This window comes from Myxine glutinosa, chromosome 3, assembly GCF_964187855.1.
Source record: "Myxine glutinosa chromosome 3, kmMyxGlut1.1, whole genome shotgun sequence".
NCBI lineage: Eukaryota > Metazoa > Chordata > Myxini > Myxiniformes > Myxinidae > Myxine > Myxine glutinosa.
Window position 1 is genome coordinate 63592823 of NC_136263.1, and position 24288 is coordinate 63617110.

At 40.4% G+C, this 24288-nt stretch overlaps 1 protein-coding gene across 3 annotated transcripts in view; it reads right to left on the bottom strand.

Annotated features, from left to right (window-relative positions):
* PHF12 (PHD finger protein 12) overlaps positions 1-24288 on the bottom strand; it is a 93533-nt gene that overhangs the window by 44230 nt on the left and 25015 nt on the right. For all 3 annotated transcript variants that reach the window (XM_068110663.2, XM_078774118.1, XM_068110664.2), the window contains exons 3-5: positions 4870-4942; positions 2682-4119; positions 924-1044 (exon numbers count right to left, since the gene is read on the bottom strand). In XM_068110663.2, coding sequence (XP_067966764.1) covers positions 924-1044; positions 2682-4119; positions 4870-4942 — 1632 coding nt within the window. The remainder of the gene's footprint in view (positions 1-923; positions 1045-2681; positions 4120-4869; positions 4943-24288) is intronic.

Here is a 24288-nt window from a genome sequence, read left to right on the forward strand (position 1 = left end):
TTCCCTGCTTGTCGTTAAAGGCGGCAAAAAGGGTTGGCATCAGGAAGGGCATCCGGCCGTAAAACATTGCTTCAAAAAGGGGACCGAAAAACAACAACAACCACGGTCCCCGAAAAAGGCCGACCCCCGCTTGCGGGGAAAAATGGCCTCTAAAGGTGTTATTTTTTTTTTTTTTGACTTGAAAGCACCAAGCTATTTTTCATATATTTTTATTCATAAAAAGTACAAAATGAATAATTAATACGTAATCCCATTTGAGACAGCAATTGATGGCATGAGCAGATTGTGAAACATATCCGTTTCTCTTAATGAGATTGAAACTATCAACTACAGGATTAATCTTTCATAGGCAGGGTGATGCATTAAAAGGTGTGCCATCCCCTGGACGGACGTTACGCTGGGGACCCGTCTGCTTGCTTTAGCTGGTGGATATTAGATATCCCACTGCGTCGTTTGTGAAGCGTAGGCCATTTATTGCCGGCACCATGAACAAATGATAAATCCCTGCCCAAGTCAGGTCCAGGCAAACATCAAGCCAGGCCATCTGCTTCGGAAAAGACTTTTGCCAAAAGTTTCCCTCTCGGTTGACCCCACAATAATTGTGGACGTTAAAGAAATAGTAATAGTAGTAGTAGTCTTTTAATGGGTCTGAATATGAATATGAATGATCGTTTTAAGGCCATTTTCCCCGCTAGAGCTGGGGTTAGCCTTGCGACCCCCATGACAATCATGGTTCCCTGTTTGAGGCAATGTGTTTTATGGCCGGATGCCCTTCCTGACGCCTTCCTGACACCTTCCTGAAGGGTCTATAATGTACATTTGAGAGCAATGATCACTTAATGCAAAATCGGAGTGAAAACTATCATCAGAGCCGATTACAATCATGCCGTAAAAAAACGAAGGTGCGAGATGATTTAACGAACCGAGAGCAGTTGAAGCAAACTCGAGCTGGTGCGGGCACAGTGACTCCAAGATCCAAATCACTGGTATATCTTTTACCCCCTCGTCCAGCAGCATCTTCTCTTCGCCTCTTCCTGCTCGTGCCTTAAAAAAAAAACACAATGAAAGTAACAAAGCAAATCAGAGAGAAGTGCCCAAGGGTAGAATAAAACAATGATCAAAAAACATTCAGGACAACCACTTTGTTCTCCTTAGCTTATCATCTGGAAATGATGAAATCAAGATAGATCAAGTAACAATAACAAAGTAGATACAACAATCTGTTAAAAAGTAAGTACAGTGTACTCAACCGTGGGTGTCCAGCCAATCGAGGCTCTTCTCAAATATATCAAGCCAATCGATGCTCTTCCCAGACTTGCTTACGGCACGAGTATCAGAGTGATGACCAGCCTCAGCATCTTCGCCAAACATGGAGGCAGGTTCGGATGTTCGATAGAGTTTTTAAACAGGGGCTTAAAAGCTGAAAGCAATGATTGCCATTTACATCTTTGGGCAGTTTTGTCGTTAAATGATGATCACTCTCCCACTGCCTCACGGCACCCGCCTCTAAACCTTGTTTTACCCTTGAGCAGTTTTACCAATAAACGGCTGCCCAAAAAGTTGAATATTTGTTTTCAAGGAAACGTACAATGTGAATACAGTATTGTATTATTTGGTGGACAGACATCATGTATTCAACCCCTGTTTGATTGTTTGCCTGTCTGTGAACAGGGTATCTCAAAAAGGTATGGACGGATTCGGACAAAATTTGGTGGACAGGTTGTGTGTGTGACATGGATGAATCGATTGGATTTTAATGACGATCTGGTTCCGGATACTAGAATTTTTAAAGTGATTTTTCACCGTTGAGAGATAGAGCCAAAAACAATATATAGCACGATATCTCAAACAGTTGTGGCCGAGTTATAACAAAACTTGGTGGATGAGTTGGTTAGGTGACAAGAACAAACCGATTCGATTTTGGTTCAGGTCCAGACCGAGATCCAGATCCGGCCTATCAGTGAATATAGAATGATCGTTTTAAGGCCATTTTCCCTGCTGGAGCAGGGGTTAGCCTTGCGGGCCCCATGACAATCATGGTTCCCTGTTTGAGGCAATGTTTTTTTTTTTTTTTATGGCCGGATGCCCTTCCTGACGCCAACCCTTGGTCACGCTCTTACGTAGCGCAGGGATACGGTGTACACACCGTGATCATTCATCCCAGCAAGCTGGTACTCAATTTGCCGACCTCGGAAGGATGACAGGCTGAGTCAACCCCCCTGGCGTTAATTCAGCGATCGACCGGGATTCGAACCCAGGATCCTAGAATCCCAAGCCGGCATGCTAACCGCTAAGCCAACACCAGGGCTTGAGATATAAAACATAAACTGTTCATCCTGGAGGAGGTATGTGCTCTTCCGAATGCCGTTCTAGTTTCATTTTATATACCATCACATTATGAGAATTTGTAAATGGCATTGGCAAAATGCGAATTAAAAACCCAACCATTGAATTGCAAATGGTTGCTTGGTGGTATGTATGCAAGTTGCAACAAGATTCATTGCAAATGAAGCTGTCATGCAGAAATTTGCTGTGTCCACCGAAGAGGTCAAACAAAAAAAAAAACTTCCTCCAACAGCAACAGAAACAAAGACGACAGAGAGAGGAAAGCAATAACAACTGTACAACAAAAAAAAACAAAGGAGAATAGAAAAATTATTGTGGATGTAAATGCCAATTACCAGGCAAGAGTGATGGAGGCAAGAACCCAGGGGGAAGTTGGAACTGAGCAGGATTTCGTTCCGTTGCTGCAGCAATGAGAAGATCAAAGGGAGGTGGTAGAGGACGACATTCTTGCTCCATGGACTGCAGTATAGTAGGTCTCAACCGACCCTGACTTTGGCCTCTAACCTCACCATTACCTTCTGCCCCAGAATCCGCCCCAGGTGAAGAGCTGCCTGTCCTCTCCCTCCCAAAAGTCCGTTCTCTTTTATTATTTGTTAAATGCATTGCTAACCTTTCGTCATTATCAGATCCTTCGAGCATGCAATAAGGTCCAGGTTTGGGTCTCAACTCCAAGCCCATTCCCAAATTCATTCCAGGCTTCGATTGAAAATCCATTTCAGCTTTTGCACAATCTTCAGGCCTATCCATCGTGTGTTTCATTCTGGCTCTGGCCCGGAAATATAACCCAGCTTTCAATCTAGGTTCTAAACCAGGAAGCCAATCATTTGAGTAACACTCTGGAGTAGGTTTTATTCCAACATCCGTTTCTAATTTTCTGTAATCGTTTCTAGATTTTGATCCCACATCAAATGCAGGCCTTCTAAGCTCAAGTCCAGGTCTGCACCCAACATCAAATTTTCGTAACTCCATTCCTGGTTTAACCCCAGTCTCCAATGCAGTCCTTCTGTTGTCCAATGCACATTTGGATCGCAAAGCCACTTTTGACACTCCATCGAATCCACAATTTTTTGACTCCATCCGAGGATTTGCTTCAGCTTCAAATCTCGTCATTCTTAACTCAAATGCAGACTTAGCGGTTGACAAGACACCAGTTTTTCTTAATTCCATTCCAGGATTTGATCCAAAATCCAATCCTGTAGTTTTAAAATCAACAACAGGGTTTGAACATCTATCAAACCCAGACCTTCTCAGATCCATGCTCGGTTTTACTCTGGATACAATATCAATTTTAGGGAAATCGGCTTCATATTTCATCTCCAAATTCAATCCACCCTTTCTGCAATCTACTTTCGATTTCCCGAATTCTAATCCACCTTTTGTGATCTCTGATCCTGTTGTCAATCCCAATTCTAATGCAGCTTTCCCATAATCTGTACCGGGCTTTGGTGGAAATTCAGATCCAGGCTTTTTAAAATCTACTTCTTGTTTTCCAACAGCCCAAGGCTGATTCCTTGGCATTCTATCCCAAGAATCTGAGCGAGAAACCGGCTGACCAAAACCTAAGCTTCCCAAGTGTCTCAACAGTACAGCCGGACGACGAGAGCATAGTCCATTGAGCCATGGACGAGGAGGGATATCGCGAGAACAAGTGCTCCTAACACCACCTTCACCACCACCCCCTCCACGTCGCCCACTTCCTCCACCTCCAACCCCACAAACACCTCCTGTTCCTCCAAAGACAATCCCACCTCTCACTAATCCAGTTTCTCTTTTCTAGGGTGAGGTTAAAAAGACATAAAAAAATAAAAAGAGAAAAAATGTTGGAATCAGCCAGAGTAAAATATAAAACAAATATATTTAAGAAAAAACACATCAGACTTCAAAGAAGGATAGCAGAACATACAGAAAAAAAAGAGCAGGACAGGAGAAGGGTTAAAAAGAGCGGGTAAGGAAAGGGGTAAAAAGAGCGGAGAAGGAGAGGGGTAAAAAAAAGTGGAGAAGGAGAGGGTTAAAAAGAGCGGTAAAAAGAACAGGGAGGGAGAGGAGTAAAATGAGCAGGGAAGGAGAGGAGTCAAAAAAGCAGAGAAGTAGAAGGGTAAAAGAACGGTGAAGGAGAGCGGTAAAAAGATTGGAGAATGAGAGCATTAAAAGAGTGGAGAATGAGTAGGGCAAAAAGAGTGGAGAAGGGGAGGGTTAAAAAGAGCAGGGAAGGAGAGGGGTAAAAAGAGTGGGGAAGGAGAGGGGTAAAAGGAATGGGGAAGGAGAGGGGTAAAAGGAGAGGGGAATGAGAGGGGTAAAAAAAGCAGAGAAGTAGAGGGGTAAAATAACTGGACATGAGGGAGGAGTGTTGGGAGGGAGAACAGGGAGCAGATGTAGGAAATATAGTCAACAATGGGAGAAGGAAAAAAACAAAAACAAAATTGGAACAAGTTGGAAACAAAAATCAGATGAGAGGAAACCCATACAAAAAGAGAGAAGTGAGGAATGGTGAGGGTCCGGGTTTAGGAATAAAATATGACAAACCTGTTTGCGTACACTGCAACGGTGACAAATCCACTCCCCAGGCGGCAATTTATCGGTACTGAGAGGAGGATCACTGCAGGCATAATGCACACACTTTCCTTTCACTACGACGTTCCTCATTGTCCGAATCTCCTTACTTGACAAGTACAAGATAACCAAACCTTTTCACAAACAATCAATCTCACCGTAGTCATTAATTACTTGCACTCTTTTATTCTGAATGTTGCTCCTCCACGAGTCTTGCTTTGCAAATAACAACGGAATATGGCATTGTTACAATGCCCACAAAACTACATTCGTTCATGCCTAGTTAACAACAAAAAAGAAACTTCAAGTTAGGTTGCCCCATCAAAAAATCAAAAATCTTCAAACTCCAATTACTTTGTAATCATAAAAAGCTAATGTTATAAATAACTAATGATAACAAAATATAAATGTTGATACGTTGTAGGAAGTGTAAAACGAAGAGGTTGGATTGCACGTGTTAATATAAAATGTCAATTTACCATAGTGAAAAAAACCAGGAAAAAGTAAGTGCCAATGAAGAGAAGAATAAACCTACAACGAAAGTTAAAGGATTACAAAAGACAATACAATGGCAACAAAAACTACAATGACAATAAAGCAATATGGCTAAAATAATTAATCATCATTATTGTTATAATTAATCATGAGATGGCAAATTAAGCTTATTAGCTTTGCCCGTTCCCGAATACATGGGAGAGGATATTGTACAAGCGAGTAGTTAGTGGATGTTCGTGCTTGTCAGTCCAGGTATTCGTGCACGTGCGCACCAGTGTGTCAGTGAGTCCACACCCAGACCAAATATAATACAGTAGCCTCAGGTGGGACTACTTTAATATTGCAGTCCAAATAGCGTTGAGCAAGTTTCAATAAAGTTGTCTAATATAACCATATCACATGTGTACGTCGAAAAAAATTATTATACCAATAACACGTATACACAGTGCTCGACACAAACTTTATTGAGGGGCTGCCCTGCATGACATGACAAAATAAGAGTAATAAATTTTTCCCCCACTCGTTTTCTGAAAAACTTTCACTGCAGGAAATGGATAATAATACATGCCAATAGCTGTAAAATGGAAGGTAGAAGAGCTCGGCGAATCAGACGAACATGACGGATTACCATGAGAAACCCCTTCAGCATCCTGTCTATTGGCAGGAATGCTCTCCTCTCGATGTTCTGTTTCAACACATTATCTTTTAGCAGGCGCAAACCCGAATTTAGATAGACTTTTCTGATTCATCGTTACTTCAGAGCTGAAAATGATGGCTTGAGATTAAATGAAATTTCACTTCACACAGGTTGATCTCATTAACCTCATTAACTATTCACTATTAACCTCATTAACTATTCACCCCTCCCCTTACATAAAATGTTCCCGAAGATGTAGTAGCATTAGTATACATACATATATATATATATATATTGTTGGGGTTTTGAGAACCCTGCACTTGTAAATTGTTGTAAATATACCCCTTTGTAAATAATTCTTTTTGTAAATACCTCCATTCATTGTAAAGGTCAAAGGTCGTCCCCTAGTTAGTCCACATTGCAACACGTAGCGAACCATAGGCCCTCTTCGTAGTTATTTCGTTATTATGTGTTTCAGGTAAGGCTGTGTTTCCAATAGTTTGACTCTACGTTGTATTAATCAAATAAGATAGGTCCCTTTCGTTCTTTTCAAAAGCGGTGCGAGTGGTTTTCCATCCCCACAAGACGCCATTGCCATGTGCTCATCTCGGAGAAGAAGGGGGGAGGAGCCGCCGGATCACGGGCGTGGCACCAACTCGTCATCAAAGGTGGAGTCAGCCAGCCCGAACCAGCCAACCAGCACCGCGGTTAGCGACCCGGTAGGCGTGCCCTCGCAGCCCGCGGCTTGATCCGGCGACGGCCGATAAAAAGGCAAGAGGAGGGACTGCTTAGGCAGATGACCGAGGAGGAAGAACCAAGAGACACCAGCTGAGCTGAGACATGCTGCAGTTGAATCGAGTCAGAGACGTGCTGCAGTAGAATTCAGAGAGAATTCAGATAAGCTGCGAGAGACGAGCTGCAGTTGAGTTGAGTAATAACCAGCGCTGACGACCGGGTTTTCGCCGCTGAACCTGAGCGAGGGCGTGCACGCGGGACACCAACGGCGTGCCGCGATCCCCGGACCTCCCTGCCCGCCAGCTCTGTGGACCGTCTGCCCCTCTCATCCTTCCAGCCATTCCTGCCTGTAATTCCCATTCGTGTACGTGAGTTTGTTCTGTCTGTATTGTCCTGGGGATAAGTAAGTCTGTTTAAGAATTGCTCTGTGTCCTTCTGCTCCTTCCATTTCCTGTATATACTCGCCCCTTTCATTTCCTTATAGTTACTTAATAAACCTGTGTTCTTTCTTCTTACTTTAGTTTCTTTCTCGTCCGATCGCTTTCGTGTTTTCCCTATTGATATCTGTGGCACGAGTAGGAACCGCTATAATCGGGTTTAGTCATCGTTAACAGCCCGAGTCGCAGCTCGCTTAGCTCGGCGCAATCCATCCATTATGCTGCGGCCCGGGCGGGAGTATTTCCTCGCTGACGGCCGGTGGTAATACTTAGGTAGTAAGACAAATTGGGCTTACGACCCTACGTACCATCAACCGGAAGTGACGTCATACCCCCAGGACCGGTTGGACGGCCAGCTTAACAGGACAAGGGGATTAACCCCCCCTTGCTAATGGGAGTGCCGTCCCCTGGATGTTCTCTGGATAAATGAGTCAAAGGTAGAGCTATTTGGCCACAGTACCAGAAGACATGTTTGGCGAAAACCAAAGACAGCATTTGACCACAAGAACCTGATACCAACTATAAAGCATACCTTTGAGCCAAATAGGAGAGTCGGATAGCTCTACCTTTGACTCATCTGTCTGGAGCACATTGATCCAGAAGTGCTGGTCTTTGCCTAGGTGTTCATTGGCAAGCTTTAGTCTTGCCCTGATGTTCTTTCTGGACAGCAACGGTTTCCTCCTGGCACACCTCCCATGTAGATCAAATTGTGCAACCTCTTTCTAATGGTAGACTCGTGCACTTTGACATCAACAGTGGGGTTCTTAGAGACTTCTTTCAGCATCTTGCGGTCTGCTCTCGGGCTGAACTTGCTGGGGAGGCCTGGCCTGAACAAGTTGGCAGTAGTTTGGAATCTTCTCCACTTGTAGATGATCTTCCGGACAGTCGAATGATTGATTTTAAATTGTTTGGAGATCTTTTTAAATCCCTTCCCAGACTCGTAGGCATCTATAACCTTCTTTCTGAAGGCCTCAAGAGAGCTCTTTTGATCTAGGCATGGTGACGCCGCACACTTCAACAACAAAGAGCAAACCAAACTAAATGTCTGAGGTTTAAATAAGACAGGTTCCTCCAAGATCCTCTCTAACAATGTTCTAATCATTTTCACCTGAGCTGGTGTACCTGATTCTAATTTTAGGTATTTGAAGTAGTGATAAATGTAGGGGTGTACTTACTTTTTCCACATGCGGAATTTGCATTTATGTTTATTTAAATTATACAATGGACTACAAAATGTAAATGTTTCATGATATTTGTTATATTATATCACCTTTATCTATCAATATTGTTGAAATGAAGATCAAATAGCTGTATGTTGAAATATGTTGAAAAAGTCAAAACTTTACATGGGGTGTAGTTACTTTTTCATGTGACTGTATATATATATACAGTATCTATAACTGTATATATATATATATATATATATATATATATATACACATACACAGACTTGGCATTTAATATGGAATATTTTTTTTGTGGGGGTGAACTTACTTTTCAAGATGACTTAGAACCAAAAGTTCATTGGAATTATGTTGAAATTATTCTAGATTTTGTTAATGTGACCTTTAAAAGAAACAAAAACCACATTTGACATTTTGAAGCAAATAAATTGATCCTTGAAAGTGATGTAAACTGATATCGAACTCAATTCACAGACAGTACTGTGTTAAACTTCTGTGCGTTTTCCAGAAGTATCTCTTTATTTTGCACATTAGTCAAAAATTTTTTTTAACAAAAACAAAAGTTAAATTACAACTGGGATTACGGACAGTAAAATTACAGTTCAGTACTTCGTGTAACCCCCATGAGCATTCAGGAGAGCACGTACATGTTGAGGCATGCTGTTCACGAGATTTGCCAAGGTTTGGACAGGAATCGCTTGCCATGCAGTTACAATAGCCTGCTGCAATTCACGCACAGAAGCAGGCTGCTGGTCCAAATTGTCGATTTGACGCGTTAATTCTGCCCACAAGTTCTCTATCGGATTCATATCTGGGGACATGGCAGGCCACTCCATATGCTCTACACCACGGTCAGCAAGAAAGTGTTGGATCATGCGAGCACGATGAGGCCGTGCATTGTCATCTTGGAAGACAAAGTTTCCTCGAAAGGCTGCACAAACAAATGTAAGCAATATTTCTTCCAGAATGGCCCTGTGCTCGAACTGGTTCAGGTTTCCATTCAGAACAACCAGGTCAGTTTTGCCCGCTGCATGAAAAGCAGCCCAAACGGTCACCCCACCACCTCCAGCTTGGACTCTTCGCACTATACAATCTTCGTTGTAGACTTCATGCACTCGTCTGCGCACACGGACGCGGCCATATTGACGATAGACCAGAAATCTAGACTTGTCACTGAAGATCACGTGATTCCAGTGTCCTGGGTGCCATTGACGGTGCTCTCTGGCCCACTGCAATCGGCGCTGGCAGTGTTGTCTGGTCAGACGTGGCTTTCTCAGGGGACGCCTGGCACGATAGCCTGATTGAACCAGTCGTTGATTGACTAGCCTTCTGGATACAGGCACATTTGTCAGTTGCTGCCACTCAGCCCTAAGCCGATTAGCTGACTTGGTATGGCCATTGCGGACTAACCGGTGCAGCTGGCTATCATCCCTCCTTGTTGTTCTGCGGGGACGTCCTGACCTCGGTATTGGACCAGGGACACCCCTCTGAGCTTTTCGTTTCAGGATCTTTGACACCTGACCTTGAGTGATGCCATACTGCCGAGCAATAGCACGCTGTTTCATGCCGGAATTTCGTAAAGCCACCACTAAATGACAAACAGCATTGTCGAGTTGACGGACCATCTCCAGGGGAAGCGGCAATAACTTTTGTAGACGTGCAGCAGTTAGTTTTCCACGAATACAGAATGCAACAACCCTTATATATCCGATTGTGAAGCCAATCGTCAAATGTACCTGTCCGTACATTTTGTCACGCCACCTGTGATATAATCCTGTTATTGACTTCTTGCTGCGACAGACAATCAGTGACATGGTTCTTTTAACAAAGAAATCACCGAAGCGTAAAAGAAACTCACCAGATTGATATACCGAGTTCAGAAAGTAAACCCAAGTCAAGAAAAAAGAAATATTCCATATTAAATGCCAAGTCTGTATATATACATACAGTTGGACCCTGTTATTTGTGGATTCCGCGGATATTCGCGGTTGATAAAATGGGACCTGTTCGTAGTAGGAAAATGTTGTTCCTGGACCACCCCTATTTCTCCATTCACTGACATGTAAATTTTCCTCTCACCCTCATTTTTCTTCATTTCCCCTTAACACCTCTATTCCTACCCCCCTTGGCCTTATGGACCTTTTACTCTTACTATCAATGTTGTTCATTAGACCACTCAAACAACGATCCTACAAATATTTGTTTATGCGTAGGAAATAATTTAATTCTCCTCCATCTTCCATCACCATATTAACAAAGAAGATGTTTGAGTTTGGTTCTTTATCAAGATATTTTAACTGAGCTAAGATAAAATGATAAACCTCCCTCAATGTTCTTGTTTGAGCGCCTCCAGTGCCACCCACTTTTTGGTAAGCCCCGCCCACTTTTTGGTAGGCTCCGCCCACTTTTGGTAAGCCCCACTGACTTTTTACTAAGCCCCGCCCACTTTTTGTTGAACCCCATCCACTTTTGTTAAACCCCGCCCACTTTTGCTAAACCCCACCCACTTTGTTAAGTCCCACCCACTTTATAAACTCTCCAGCATTGTATCATTTTCAGTTAAGACATTACATCATTTCCAGTTAAGACATGCCCAGGTTTGCCCAGGGAATTTCCACAGGAAATGACACACACCCAGCCCTTCTTATAAAAGGCTGGAACAGGCCACACAACCACACAGGCTTTTTAAAACACGCTTTCTGCTTCTCTTGAGAATGGACTACTATGCCGAAATGGAATAGGATAACTTTGCTATTCCTTGGAGTCCTACTTACTACCTGTGTGGAGCTCAACCTTCAGATTGATGAACTGGACTCGAACCTCTTATCAATGGAGGTTTTTTTTTTTTTTTTTTTTTTTTTTTTTTTTTTTTAGACGAGACTCGTGTAAGAGTTAACAAAGTTTATTTTAATATTCATAGAGCTTGATTTATACAAATAAAAATATTGTATTAAATTAATACATTGTTATTTTCTCTCAGGAAATTGTATCTGAGATACGAAATGAAAATACTGCTTTTTACACAACTTGGAATGAAGTTATTTTTTTGTTTGAAGACATTTTGAACAGCCAAGACCCACAGAACGAGTTCTACCTTGATGACCCAGCCAAAGAGTTATACTTTGGAGATCCACAAAATCCTGAAAAAGAGTTCTACCATGATGATACTTATTGTGAGTTATCAAAACAAAACCCACTGAACAAGTTCTACCTTGATGAGCCAGAATACAAGTTATACATTGGAGACCCACAAATTTATGAAAATTGGGAAAGGGGAGTTCTCCCTGATGGTCCGCAGTTATACTATGTGAGACACATCATAGAAACCCTAAAAAATTGGGCAAGGAGAGTTCTCCCTGATGGTCCGCAGTTATACTATGTGAGACACATCATAGAAACCCTAAAAAATTGGGCAAGGAGAGTTCTCCCTGATGGTCCGCAGTTATACTATGTGAGACACATCATAGAAACCCTAAAAAATTGGGAAACGGGAATTCTCCCTGATGGTCCGCAGTTATACTATGTGAGACACATCATAGAAACCCTAAAAAATTGGGCAAGGAGAGTTCTCCCTGATGGTCCGCAGTTATACTATGTGAGACACATCATAGAAACCCTAAAAAATTGGGCAAGGAGAGTTCTCCCTGATGGTTCGCAGTTATACTATGTGAGACTTATCATGGAAACCCCCAATATTTCTGAAAATTGTGGTTCTACCTTGGAGACTTGGAAAGATGGTTATATTTTTGGAGACTCGGAATGGGGGTTTTGTTTTGATGACTCGGAATGTGATACCTATCTTGGAGGCTCAACAGGAATGTGGTTATACCTTGGGAACTTGGAAAGTTGGTTTTATTTTGGAGACTCTACCTGTGGGGTCCATCTTGGAGACTCTTTGGATTCTAAAGCAATGAACAATGTTCTTTGTTTAATGACGCTTGATTTAAGCAATATCAAGAAAGTTCGAGGAAGAAAACGCTGGAAAATTCTTTCTTCCCATTTCTACTTCTTCAAACTTAAAAGCCTTGAAAGACAGAATTGGAAGAAGAGGAAAAAAAATAAAAAAATGAAATACGTATTTTAAAAAAGAAAAGAAAAAAAAGATTATGTTTGGATTAGGATTTTGAATGTGAGGGTTAGGGTTGAGTTAGAGTTAGGGATGGGGTTGGGTTAGGGATGGGGTTGGGTTGGGATTTTGAATGTGAGGGTTAGGGATGGGGTTGGGTTAGGGATGGGGTTGGGGTTGGGTTAGGGATGGGTTGAGTAAGGGAATGTTTAGGGTTGGGTTAGGGTGGGATTTTGAATGTGAGGGTTAGGGATGGGGTTGGGTTAGGGATGGGGTTGGGGTTGGGTTGGGTTGGGGATGGGTTGGGTAAGGGAATGTTTAGGGTTGGGTTAGGGTTGGGATTTTGAATGTGAGGGTTAGGGATGGGGTTGGGTTAGGGATGGGATTTTGAATGTGAGGGTTAGGGATGGGGTTGGGTTAGGGTTGGGTTAGGGATGGGGTTGGGTTGGGTTGGGGATGGGTTGGGTTCGGGATGGGTTCACAATCATCAAAGATAACAAGATTATTTTTTGATTTATCTAAATCTTGGGGTGAAGGTATATCATCCGTATTATCACTGAGAATACAAGTTATGGGTTTTGGTTTTGATTTCTGTGTATCACAAAATAATTGTATTATATCTTCAATATTATAATCATTTAGTTTGTTTTGAAGTTTAAATAAACTGATAATATCTTCCTTTTTAAGACCTGCATTAAAACCCTGTGAGAGTAGTTGATACTCAGGTTGAAAACTTGACTTCGTAAAAAATATTAAATTATCATAATCTAAAAAATTAGGACTAAGAAGCATCTTTAAAAGCAAACAGGTTTTTCTGCATCCGTTTGAACCAACTATTAGACATCTCAATGAATTTGGAAGATTTTTATGGTTATTAAATTTTATCTTATTTTCCCAAACGGGTAAAAAATCATTCATTTATATATATTTTGAAAAAAGGAGATCTAACTTTTTTTGAGCTTTTTTAGAAACTCTATATTTTTTCCTGAGTTCAGGTTTAATTTCAAAATAATCCATTATTTTATTTATATAGTATCTTGTATTAACATTTCCATTAAAATTATTTTAAATAATAAATATCATTAAACCCTTGTACATTTCCTCAATACAAATAGTCTCTTCCCTTGTAAGAAATGGTGTGTTATCATAATGCTTAACTCTATTAAAACTCTTAACTCTTTAACTCTAAACTTTAACTAACTAAACTTTAACTAAACATTAACTAAACTTTAACTCTAAACTAAACTTTAACTCTAAACTCTTAACTCTCTATTAACTCTTAACTCTATTAAAATCTCTCTCATTAATCTTTTAAAGTAATTCATTTTTTATTCTAATTTAAAAGAGTTTATTTTTATTTTTATTATCATTAATTAAAATTAAATCACAGAAAATACATTGTTTATATGAACCCTCATTATTAAGCCCTATTCTATCACAAGCCGGACAATTCTCTAATTTATCATATGGAGTCTGGAAATTCTAAATCTCCTTCAGAATTTATCATATTTAAACAGTAAATTTTTACTTAAACTAAACGCAAGTTTTTTAGCTAATAAATACAATGTTTCAAAACACAAAAGACAAATTTCAATCAATTTCTACTTCGGTGAAAGATATAGAAAAATATGTTAAAGATGTTAAATTGAACAAAGATAAATATGGAAATTATTGGATAAAACCTATAATGGAAAATAACATGAGCCCCTCTATTTCATTTAAAGGAAGAGCTCTATGCCTGGAAAGACATCTATTAAAGTATATCTAACAAAGGTTTCTCCTCTACTCCCGGCAATTTATACAAAGCTTGAAAAAGTGATCGGACGCGATACGAGTAGGGCTTTTAAAATAAATGATAAGACCATCAACAATACACGTGGAGAAATTTGTATTTTCTTTAATAATCCAAAGTGTGTAGATCTAAGTAAAATGAATGATGTTAATATTTCTGGTGAAATATCATTTCGTTCTATGATAATTAGAGATTATTTTAAGATAACTTTCGATATTAAAAATGTAGAGATTGAATCCATTAATGAAAGAAAGCATATCGATATAGATCAGGGGTTCTTAACCTTTCTAGTGTCGCGCCCCCTTTAAGCAATTGTTGCTCGTCTCCACACCCCCCTCCACCTACATCTGACGAAGCCGCTCGTTGGGGAGAGCGCGAGAGGGGTTTCCCCTCTCGCCGGGGGGGGTCTGGGGAAATTTTTGAATTCTAGGTGCTCTGTGGTGCATTCTGAGGGGTTTGTTCGTTGATATTGAAGCCAGCCAGGGCTGGGCCCTGGGCCCTGGCTATTGACGTAGATTCTGTTAACAGCCAGGGCCCTAAGCATGGCAGCCAGGGCCGGGCCCTGGCGGGCCCTGGCTTATTTCAAACACTGGATCTGGTACCCCTGAACAGATAATGTTCTTTCAACATAACAAAGGAGAGATTACAAACCTCGTTTTATTGCATCAAAACGCAAACAAGCTCAAGGCACGGATCGATGAAAGGAAAGGGTAACTACACAAAACACGTTTGTTGAAATGTCACGTCAAAGGACGCAAAATGAATGAAACAACAATTTAGTCACTAAAGAAGCAATGCCAAAAATCTCACTAAATTTTAGTGAGATGGTTGGCACTGCTTCTTAGCTATCAGATCTGGAATTCGTGGTCGCGTGCCAGAGAGAGCACAGCGCAGATCTCCTTCAACGTTCAGCTTGCTTCTGTATTTGGTCTTGACAGCGACCAGCGTGGAGAATGCAGCCTCGCAGAGATACGTGGATCCGAACATCGTCAGAATCCGAACAGCTTGAAGCGAGATCAGAGGATAAACAGGAAGATACTTGACCCAGAATGTCTCCAGGTCCAGAATTTCAAAGTCATCCTCAGCCGAGGAGTTGAACTTCAGCTCCAGAAACTCCTCCTGGACCTCGTCCGAAACATCAGCTACGTCGCATTGGAATGGGTTTCTGATGAATTTCCAGGTCTTTCGCTTTTCGTCCAAGTCAGGAAAGTAGCGGATGAATTCCGCTTTGACTTCAGTCAGATGATCGATGATTTGGTTCTTTAACTTTGAATCGAGAAGGCCGACCCGGAACGGCAGAGTCCAAGTTTGGGAAACAAGCTATGTTCCCGGCCTCCATTCGGCATTTCCAGAGGTCTAGTTTAGCCATGAAGGCTCGAATGGCGTCGTATTGCGTGATAATGTTTATGTGCTTCCCTTGCAGTTTTTGGTTGATACCGTTGAGTGCTTCGAAGATGTCTATGAGGTAAGCTAGAGACGGTTGACATTCTCGGGACTGGAACATTTTGTAGAGATCCGCCTTCCGCTGCACGTCTAGGAATGTTGCGACTTCTTCCCTCAGCTCGTAGACTCGCCCCAACATGTTTCCCTTCGAAAGCCAACGCACGTTTGTGTGGAAAAGCAAGGCTTGATGATCGCAGTCCAAGTCCTTGCACAGCTGTTTGAACAGGCGACTGTTTAAGGCTCCACCTTTGATAAAGTTGACTACCTTGATAGCCAGGTTCAGGAAATCCCTCATTTCAGCGGGCAGGGTCTTAGATGCTAAGGACTCACGATGGATAACGCAGTGTGTACCAATAGCAGAGGGACTCTTTTGTTTCACCTTCGTAACGAAACCCGAACGCGAGCCAAGCATGGCCGGAGCTCCGTCTGTGCAAACACCTACCAACGCATCCCATGAAAGTCGATTTTCTTCGAAGAACTTCGATACCACTTCAAAGACATCCGCTGCTGTCGTGTAAGTTTCCAGGGGATGACAAAATAGCATTTCCTCCTTCACGCTGTCGCCTAATATGAAACGAGCATACATGAGCAGCTGAGAACACTGAGCCACGTCTGTCGTTTCGTCGCATTGGATGGCAAAGACAGGTGAGGCCCTTATCTGGTCAGTCACTTGTTCTTTGATGTCCTGAGACATTTCATCGATCCGTCCCTTGATGGTATCGTTCGACAGGGAGATAACCGAGAGTTTGTTCGCACTATCCTTCCCCAGGATGAGCTCTGCCGCTCGCAGTAGACTCGGTTTAATGAGAGTCTCTCCGATTGTATGGCTCTTCTTGTTCTTTGCTACTAGCAGGGCAATCTCATAGGACGCCTCAACGATCTTTGACGTCTGTTGCCGAAATGTCCCACTGCTGTCCAACTTAGCTCGCTTCAAGGCTTCCCTTTTCGCCACAAAGAATGCCTGTGATTTGTCTGCTAGTTCAGGATGCGTTGTCCTCAAGTGGCGTTCCAAACGTGTTGGCCACATGGCATCATTGCTCAGAGTCTTGTAACATATAACGCACTGAGGAATCTCTGCGTCACCCTTTTGAAGTGCCACAAATCCGAACTTGATGTACTCGTCTTGGTATTTCCTCTTTTTCGCACTCATTGCCATTGACTTCGATTCCAGTTAATATAATCTGTCGGAAGAAAAAAAGAAGTGTTAGTTGAGACTGAAACAAACTAGGAATTATATAAGGTGCTATCTTTTCGGTTAATTAATTTTTTTCAGTAGGGGGATTATAATTTCCGTTTGGGGTTATTTAGACGTTTATACTGCCGTCCCGCGCCCCCTCTGAAAATTGCTCACGCCCCCCTTGGGGGGCGCGCCCCACAGGTTAAGAACCGCAGATATAGATGGTAAGGTTTTTTCTACTAATTAAATATGTACAGTAGCGAAGATTTTAGTGATTCATTGAGTGATAGTGATTTTAGTGATTCATTGAGTGATAGTATTTCAATGAACCCGGAAGATTTTACTATTTCATTGGACTCAGAAGATTTTACTATTTCATTGGGTGATAGTGATTCATTGAGTGATAGTGATTCAGTGTACTTGTATGATAGTAGCTTTATTGATGATGATTTTATTGTTGAATTTTGTAATGGTAGCTTTATTGATGATGATTTTATTGTTGAATTTTGTAATGGTAGCTTTATTGATGATGATTTTATTGTTGAATTTTGTGATGGTATTGATGATGATGATTTTAGTGTCGAGTTTAGTGACTAAAAAGCACTTTACTTTTAGTGTACCTGTAAAAAAGGTGTTTTACTTTAAGTATAGTTTCATATATAAAAAGCCTGTAAAAAGGCACTTTCTTCTAAGCACAGTTTCTTCTATAAGTGTTTTACTTTAAGCACAGTTTCATCTTTAAAAAAGCCTCTAAAAAGGTGTTTTACTTTAAGTATAATTTTGCTATATAAATATGGTTTATTGTGACGTTTGTGAACAAGAATATAAACAATACAAAAGACACCTTAAAACTAACAAACACACATTTAATCTACTTCACCTACTAGCTCCTATTCAGAAGGAAACAAAACACTGTTCTGTCTGTAATAAAAATATCCTCAAGAAAGGCTTCGAAATACATCTTAAAACAAATCTACATTTATCAAATTTTATCACAACTAAAAACTCTGATGGCGCTTTCAAAGGACATATTAAAATAAGAGTCTTTAACTTCAAACCTCCCGAACCAAAGTCTATAGTTGATGCTGTAGAAATAGTCAAACCTGCTGTTCAAACGTTGATTGAAAAAACACTAAAATAAATGAAACCACTTAAATTTTATATGGGAGTAAAATTAGAAATGTCAAAAGATGGAGGAGTTATAGATACACCATACATGAGAACTGAGCCATACTTTATATCATCATATCAATATTTTAAAACAACGGGAGTCTATGATGAACTTATTAAACAAGAGCAAGATGTGGATAATTCAATCGTAGGAAGTCGATTCAATATCGGAAAAATTATTTTCATTGACATTCATATTCTTAAATCAGATCCTCTAAAAGCTTCTTCTTACATTGATTTACCTAGTGTTATCAAAAATAGAAAAGCAGTTATTAATATCAAAAATAAAGACAATAAATGTTTTCTCTGGTCTATTCTAGCACATCTACATCCACAAGATAGTCATGTAGAAAGAGTATCTCATAAAAAATATGAGAATACGTTGAATACAAAAGATCTAAATTTTCCAATGACATTAAATGATATTCCTAAATTTGAAAAGATGAATAATTATTTATCAGTTAATGTTTATGGTCTAACAGAAACAAACAACGTTCTGGTTTTAAAACTTTCTGAAAATTATAAAAAAGATCAAACTCATGAATCTTCTATATTTTAATTCAGAGGAAAATTCACATTATACATACATCAAAGATATTACAAAATTAATAAAACCACAAGTATGTAAAAGAACAAATAAAATATATATTTGTATGCGTTGTCTTAACTTCTTCAATTCACAAGAAAGATTAGATAAACATTCAAATTATTGTGGTGATCATAAATCAACGGTAATCAAAATTCCAAAACAAGGCTCAAAGATCTCATTCTAAGATGAAAAGAAAACGATAAAACATCCGTTTGTAATATATGCTGATTTTTAAAGTATTCTAGAAAAAATAGATACTGCTTCTCCAGATCCAAAAGAATCATACACAAATAAATATCAAAAACATACTCCTTGTGGTTTTTGTTATTATATCAAATCATCCGTTGGTAATGAATATAACAAGTTAGAGGAGTATAGAGGCTCAAATGCCCCAGAGGAGTTTGTGAAACGACTAGAAAAAGACTGTGTTCGATTAACCAAGATAATGAGAGAAACCAATAAACCAATGTCCTTGACGAGTGAAGAGAAAAGGGAATTTAGAAAAAACAATGTCTGTCATATTTGTGAGGAGAAAATTGGTGAAGGTCTAAAGGTTAGAGATCATTGTCATCTCACTGGTAAATATAGAGGTCCGGCTCATCAAAGTTGAAATATTAATTATAAACTCCCCTCTTTCATTCCTGTCTTTCTTCATAACAACACTCATTATGATACGCATCTATTTATTAATGAACTTTCAAAGACATCTGGAGACATTTCAGCAATTCCTAACACGGATCAGAAATACATTTCAGTCACAAAAACAATTCATACATCTTCTATAACTCGTATCAGATTTTTGGATACATTTAAATTCATGGCAAGTCCATTGGCTAACTTGGTTCAAAATCTAAAAGAGTTCCCTTGTTTTTCAGAGTATTTTTCAGACAAAGATTTACTAACACAAAAGGGAATTTACCCTTATGACTATATGGACTCATTTGAGAGATTCAATGAAACACAACATCCTTCAAAAGAAAATTTCTATAACAAATTAAAAAACAGTCATATATCTGATAAAGATTATACACACGCACAAAATGTTTGGGAAAAATATAACATCAAGAATCTTGGTGAGTATCATGATTTGTATCTCAAAACTGATGTGCTTTTATTGGCTGATGTGTTTGAGGTTTTTAGATCTGTTTGTCAAGCTGGATATGGATTGGATCCTGTTCACTATTACACGGCGCCTGGATTGGCTTGGAGTGCGATGTTGAAAATGACAAAACAAGCTTTGGATTTGATAACCGATGTCAATATGTTTTTGATGATTGAAAAGGCAAAAAGAGGTGGAATTTCACAAGTATGCTCGAGCAGATACGCAAAGGCAAATAACAAATATCTTCCGAATTATGATTCAACGAAAGAGAGTTCTTACTTGATGTACTATGATGCGAACAACCTGTATGGCTGGGCAATGTCTCAGGCTCTTCCTTATGGAAAACTTAGATGGGTAAAGGAAAAAGACTACAAAAAGGTTTTACAAGATGTATGTATCTCTACACAAAAAGAATTGGATGATTCAAAGGTCGGTTATTATTTTGAGGTCGATTTTAAATATCCCGAAGAACTTCATAATAAACATAAAGATCTTCCATTGGCTTGTGAGAAAGAAAGTCCAAAGAAAGAATGGTTGAGTGATTATCAACAATCGTTTGATATAAAACGTGAATCAACAGAAAAATTACTTACTACATTATATAACAAGAAAAATTATGTTCTACACCAAATAAATTTGCGACAATATTAATCAAAAGGTCTAAGAGTAGAGAAGATCCATAGGGTTCTAAAGTTCAATCAAAGACGTTGGCTAAAGGAGTACATTGATTTTAATACACAAAGAAGAACAGAGTCAAAAACAGATTTTGAGAAGGACTTTTATAAATTGATGAATAATGCGGTCTTTGGTAAGACTATGGAGAATGTGAGGAAAAGACAAAATATCAGACGAGCAACATCTTGGGAACAAGCATCAAAATTAATTAATAGACCGAGTTTTACTGGAGCTGAGGTCTTTACTGAGAACTTTTGTGCGATCCATTTGGTTAAAGAGAGTATTGAAATGGACAAACCTATTTATATTGGAACATCAATTCTTGATTTATCAGTCATTAATGTATGATTACTTTTACAATAACTTAAGGAAGAAATATCAAAATGATGTTAATCTACTTTATATGGATACAGATAGTTTTATTTTGAAAATTAATACTGATGTTTATTCAGACATGAAAAAGGACATTAATATATATGATACTAGTAATTATAGTCCAGAGAGTGAGTTGTTCTCTTCTAAAAATAAAAAGGTGATTGGAAAGTTCAAGGATGAATTAGGAGGAAATGTTACGAGCGAATTTGTGGGATTGAGGTCAAAGGCCTATGCTTATAAATACATTGTGAATAACGTTGAAAAGACTGATAAGAAGTTAAAAAGTGTAAAGAAAAATGTTATTAAAGAAACAATAAACTTTGAAAAGTTATTATAATTGTTTAACAACAAAGAAAGAAGAGTTTAGAAAGATTAATTCAATAAGAAGTTATAAACATCAATTATATTCAGAAGAGGTGAATAAGAAAGCATTGGGGGCTTTTGATGATGAGAGGTTTATTTTAGAAAATGGAATTGATAGTCTCCCTTATGGTTATAACGTAGACTACGGATTTTTATGTTAAGAAAATAGGCCTTTTATGTTTTGAAAAGCGGAATTTTTTTTTTTTTATGTGAAAAAATCCTGAAATATTTTTTTCCCCCGTTTTATTCATTCTTTATTATTACCAAGTTTTTCAGAAATCAGTCAAAAAAAGAACAAAAAATGGTAAGCTTTTTCCTGCACAACATTAAACACTCTGGGCTAGTAAACAGGTAAAAAATGACGTTCAGGTACCTTTATTGCAACCGCATTGTTTGATAAGTAGAGGACAAGAAGAAATTGACAAGACCCTTTTAGGAACGGTTAAAGTAGGTGTTTGAAATCATTATCTTGGTAATGTTCTCCTTGGTGAGGCGGTGTCGGCGGACGGTGAGGACGTTTCTGTAGACGGAGAAGGACCTTTCCACGTCGACGCCGACGATGGGGCAGTACCTCAAGAGGGGGATGTCAGCAAGCTTGACTCCAGCCGGCACACCAACCTCAGATCCGTGCTGATCTCCATCCAGGATCAAAGCCACTGTCCTCAGCACACCAATGTCGGGATTGCGCTGCAGCACCGCCTTGAACTTGGTGAGCAGGATCTCCTTACGGCAGCCTCGGATCTTTTCGAGCTCCTCCTTGGCCTGATCAAGGAGCTGGAAGGCCTTGGCCAGCTCCATGCCGGCCTCCTCCAACTGCTTAAGGATCTTCGGGATGAACGACACGTGGGCATTTAAGAAGACCAAACTGAGCTTGATGTCCGCCTTTCCGAACAGGTCCTTGGCACTCCGGATTGCCATCGCGTCGTCATCGTTCAGCTGGTCCACAATGTCCTTGACGGCCTCGAAGTGCTCGGCGTAAAACACCGCGGCGTCGATCCACGTCCCCCACCGAGTCAGAATGGGCTCCGGGGGGAGAGAAAGATTGGGCTGCTGCTCCTTCCAAAAGACAACACGCGACGGGGCTTTGACGAACACCTTCTTCGTCGTGGCAATCAGGTCGTTGACGTCCTTGAACATTTCTCGGACTGTCTCGCAGACACGGTGGAGCACGTGGGCAACGCAAGTCACATGCAGCAAGTCCGGGAAGAGTTCCTTCAGCGTATGGCCGGCCTTGATCATATAGGCCGCGGCGTCGCTGACGAGGACCTTGAGGCACTCCGGCTTGAAATCAGGCCAAAGATAGCGCAGCGTGTCATTGACTGCATGCACGATCTCCCCGGAGTTGGTCTTCTCCAGAAACATGCACTGGACGAGGTGGGGACGAAAGTACCCCTCCTTGGACAAGCGTCCCGCGATGATGTTGGCCACATATCGACCTGCCGAATCGGTCGTCTCGTCGACGGACAGCCAGATGGGCTGCTATCCGAGGTCGGCACGGCTCCCCGCCAAGGCCTCGTCGTAGCACTTGTCGAGGTAGTGCTTTCGAATCCAGCTTTCATCGGGGATCTGGAGAGTGATGTGCTTTTCCAGGAACGACCGGAGGGCAGTGTTTTCCAATTTCGACCATGGGATGCCAGCGGCCAGCATGGCCTGGCACAGCTCCTGAGCCATGACGTCGCACTTGTGCCTCTTTCCGCCACCAAAGTCCTCCATGGTGGCTTGCGTGACCGTCCTCTTCTTCTTCAAGGCCAAGTTGCTCTTGTGGCGGTCTCCTCGGACATGTTGGGCCAGCTCAGACTTCTGCTTCGCCCGGAAAGTCTTTTCACAAGCTCGACAGAAAGCCGTGTCACTCGACACGTACTTGAAGGTGGCCCCATCGCCGCCAGCGTTGAATTCCTTCAGCCACTTGTCACGAAGAGCAGCACTCATCTTGATAGGAGACTTGTTCACACTTTGTGTACACTCTCTCACTGTAGTACACCGCCTCACTGCTGTACACGCTGGGGACGCAACGCACGCAAGTGGACGCAACGTTTTGTTTTTGAGATCGATCGGTTAAAAATTTCGATCGCAGTTACAAATTTCGATCGCAGTTTAAAATTTCGAAAAATTCCCTAATTTTTTTTAGCGTTGCCAGACATTTTCGACCAAAAAGGGCATTTTATTTTATTTTTCCCGAAAAAGGGCGAAATTCTTTTTTTCTCCGAAAATAGCAAAATAATTTTTTTGCGCGCAAAAAAGCCGTTTTATGTGAAAAAATTTTTTTTTTTTTTTCACATAAAAATCCGATGTGCAGGCCTTATAAGTGTTAAAATATATATAAGTGATAAGTTAAAAAGGGGGGTTAGGGATTTTAACGGGCTACCACCGCCTTTTTTACTATTATATAAATGATAGAACCAAGTATTAACCAGACTAAAGAGTGGAGGTGTAATCAACCTTGGTATAAAAATGGAAAACATAACGAATGTGAAAAATATCAAATAAGTCTTATTGAAAAGACAACTGGTAAAAAAGTTCACAAAACAAGTAAGAGAATGAATTTAAATACCGGAGTTGGGTGAAAAAGATGGAAATATTTTTGAGTGGACTGAAACAGGAAAATATATACTTCAATTTTAAAATGGTGTGTGGCACTGGAGGTGCTCAAACAAGAACATTGAGGGAGGTTTATCATTTTATTTTAGCTCAGTTAAAATATCTTGATAAAGAACCAAACTCAAACATCTTCTTTGTTAATATATTAGATGGTGATGGGAGTTGTAGGAGAATTAAATTATTTCCTACGCATAAACAAATATTTGTAGGATCGTTGTTTGAGTGGTCTAATGAACAACATTGATAGTAAGAATAAAAGGTCCATAAGGCCAAGGGGGGTAGGAATAGAGGTCTTAAGGGGAAATGAAGAAAATGAGGGTGAGAGGAAAATTTACATGTAAGTGAATGGAGAAATAGGGGTGGTCCAGGAACAACATTTTCCTACTACTCCTGTTTATATGTTCGAGGAAAAGTGTCCTGCGAATTCGCGGTTTTTTTTCCTATTCACGGCCGTGTCCCGCGAATTCGCGGTTTTTGGAAGGCGTAAAAAGAAATATTTCCAAGAGCCACCAGCTTAACACATTTATAAAACCAATCTTTCACCAGCCATGCAT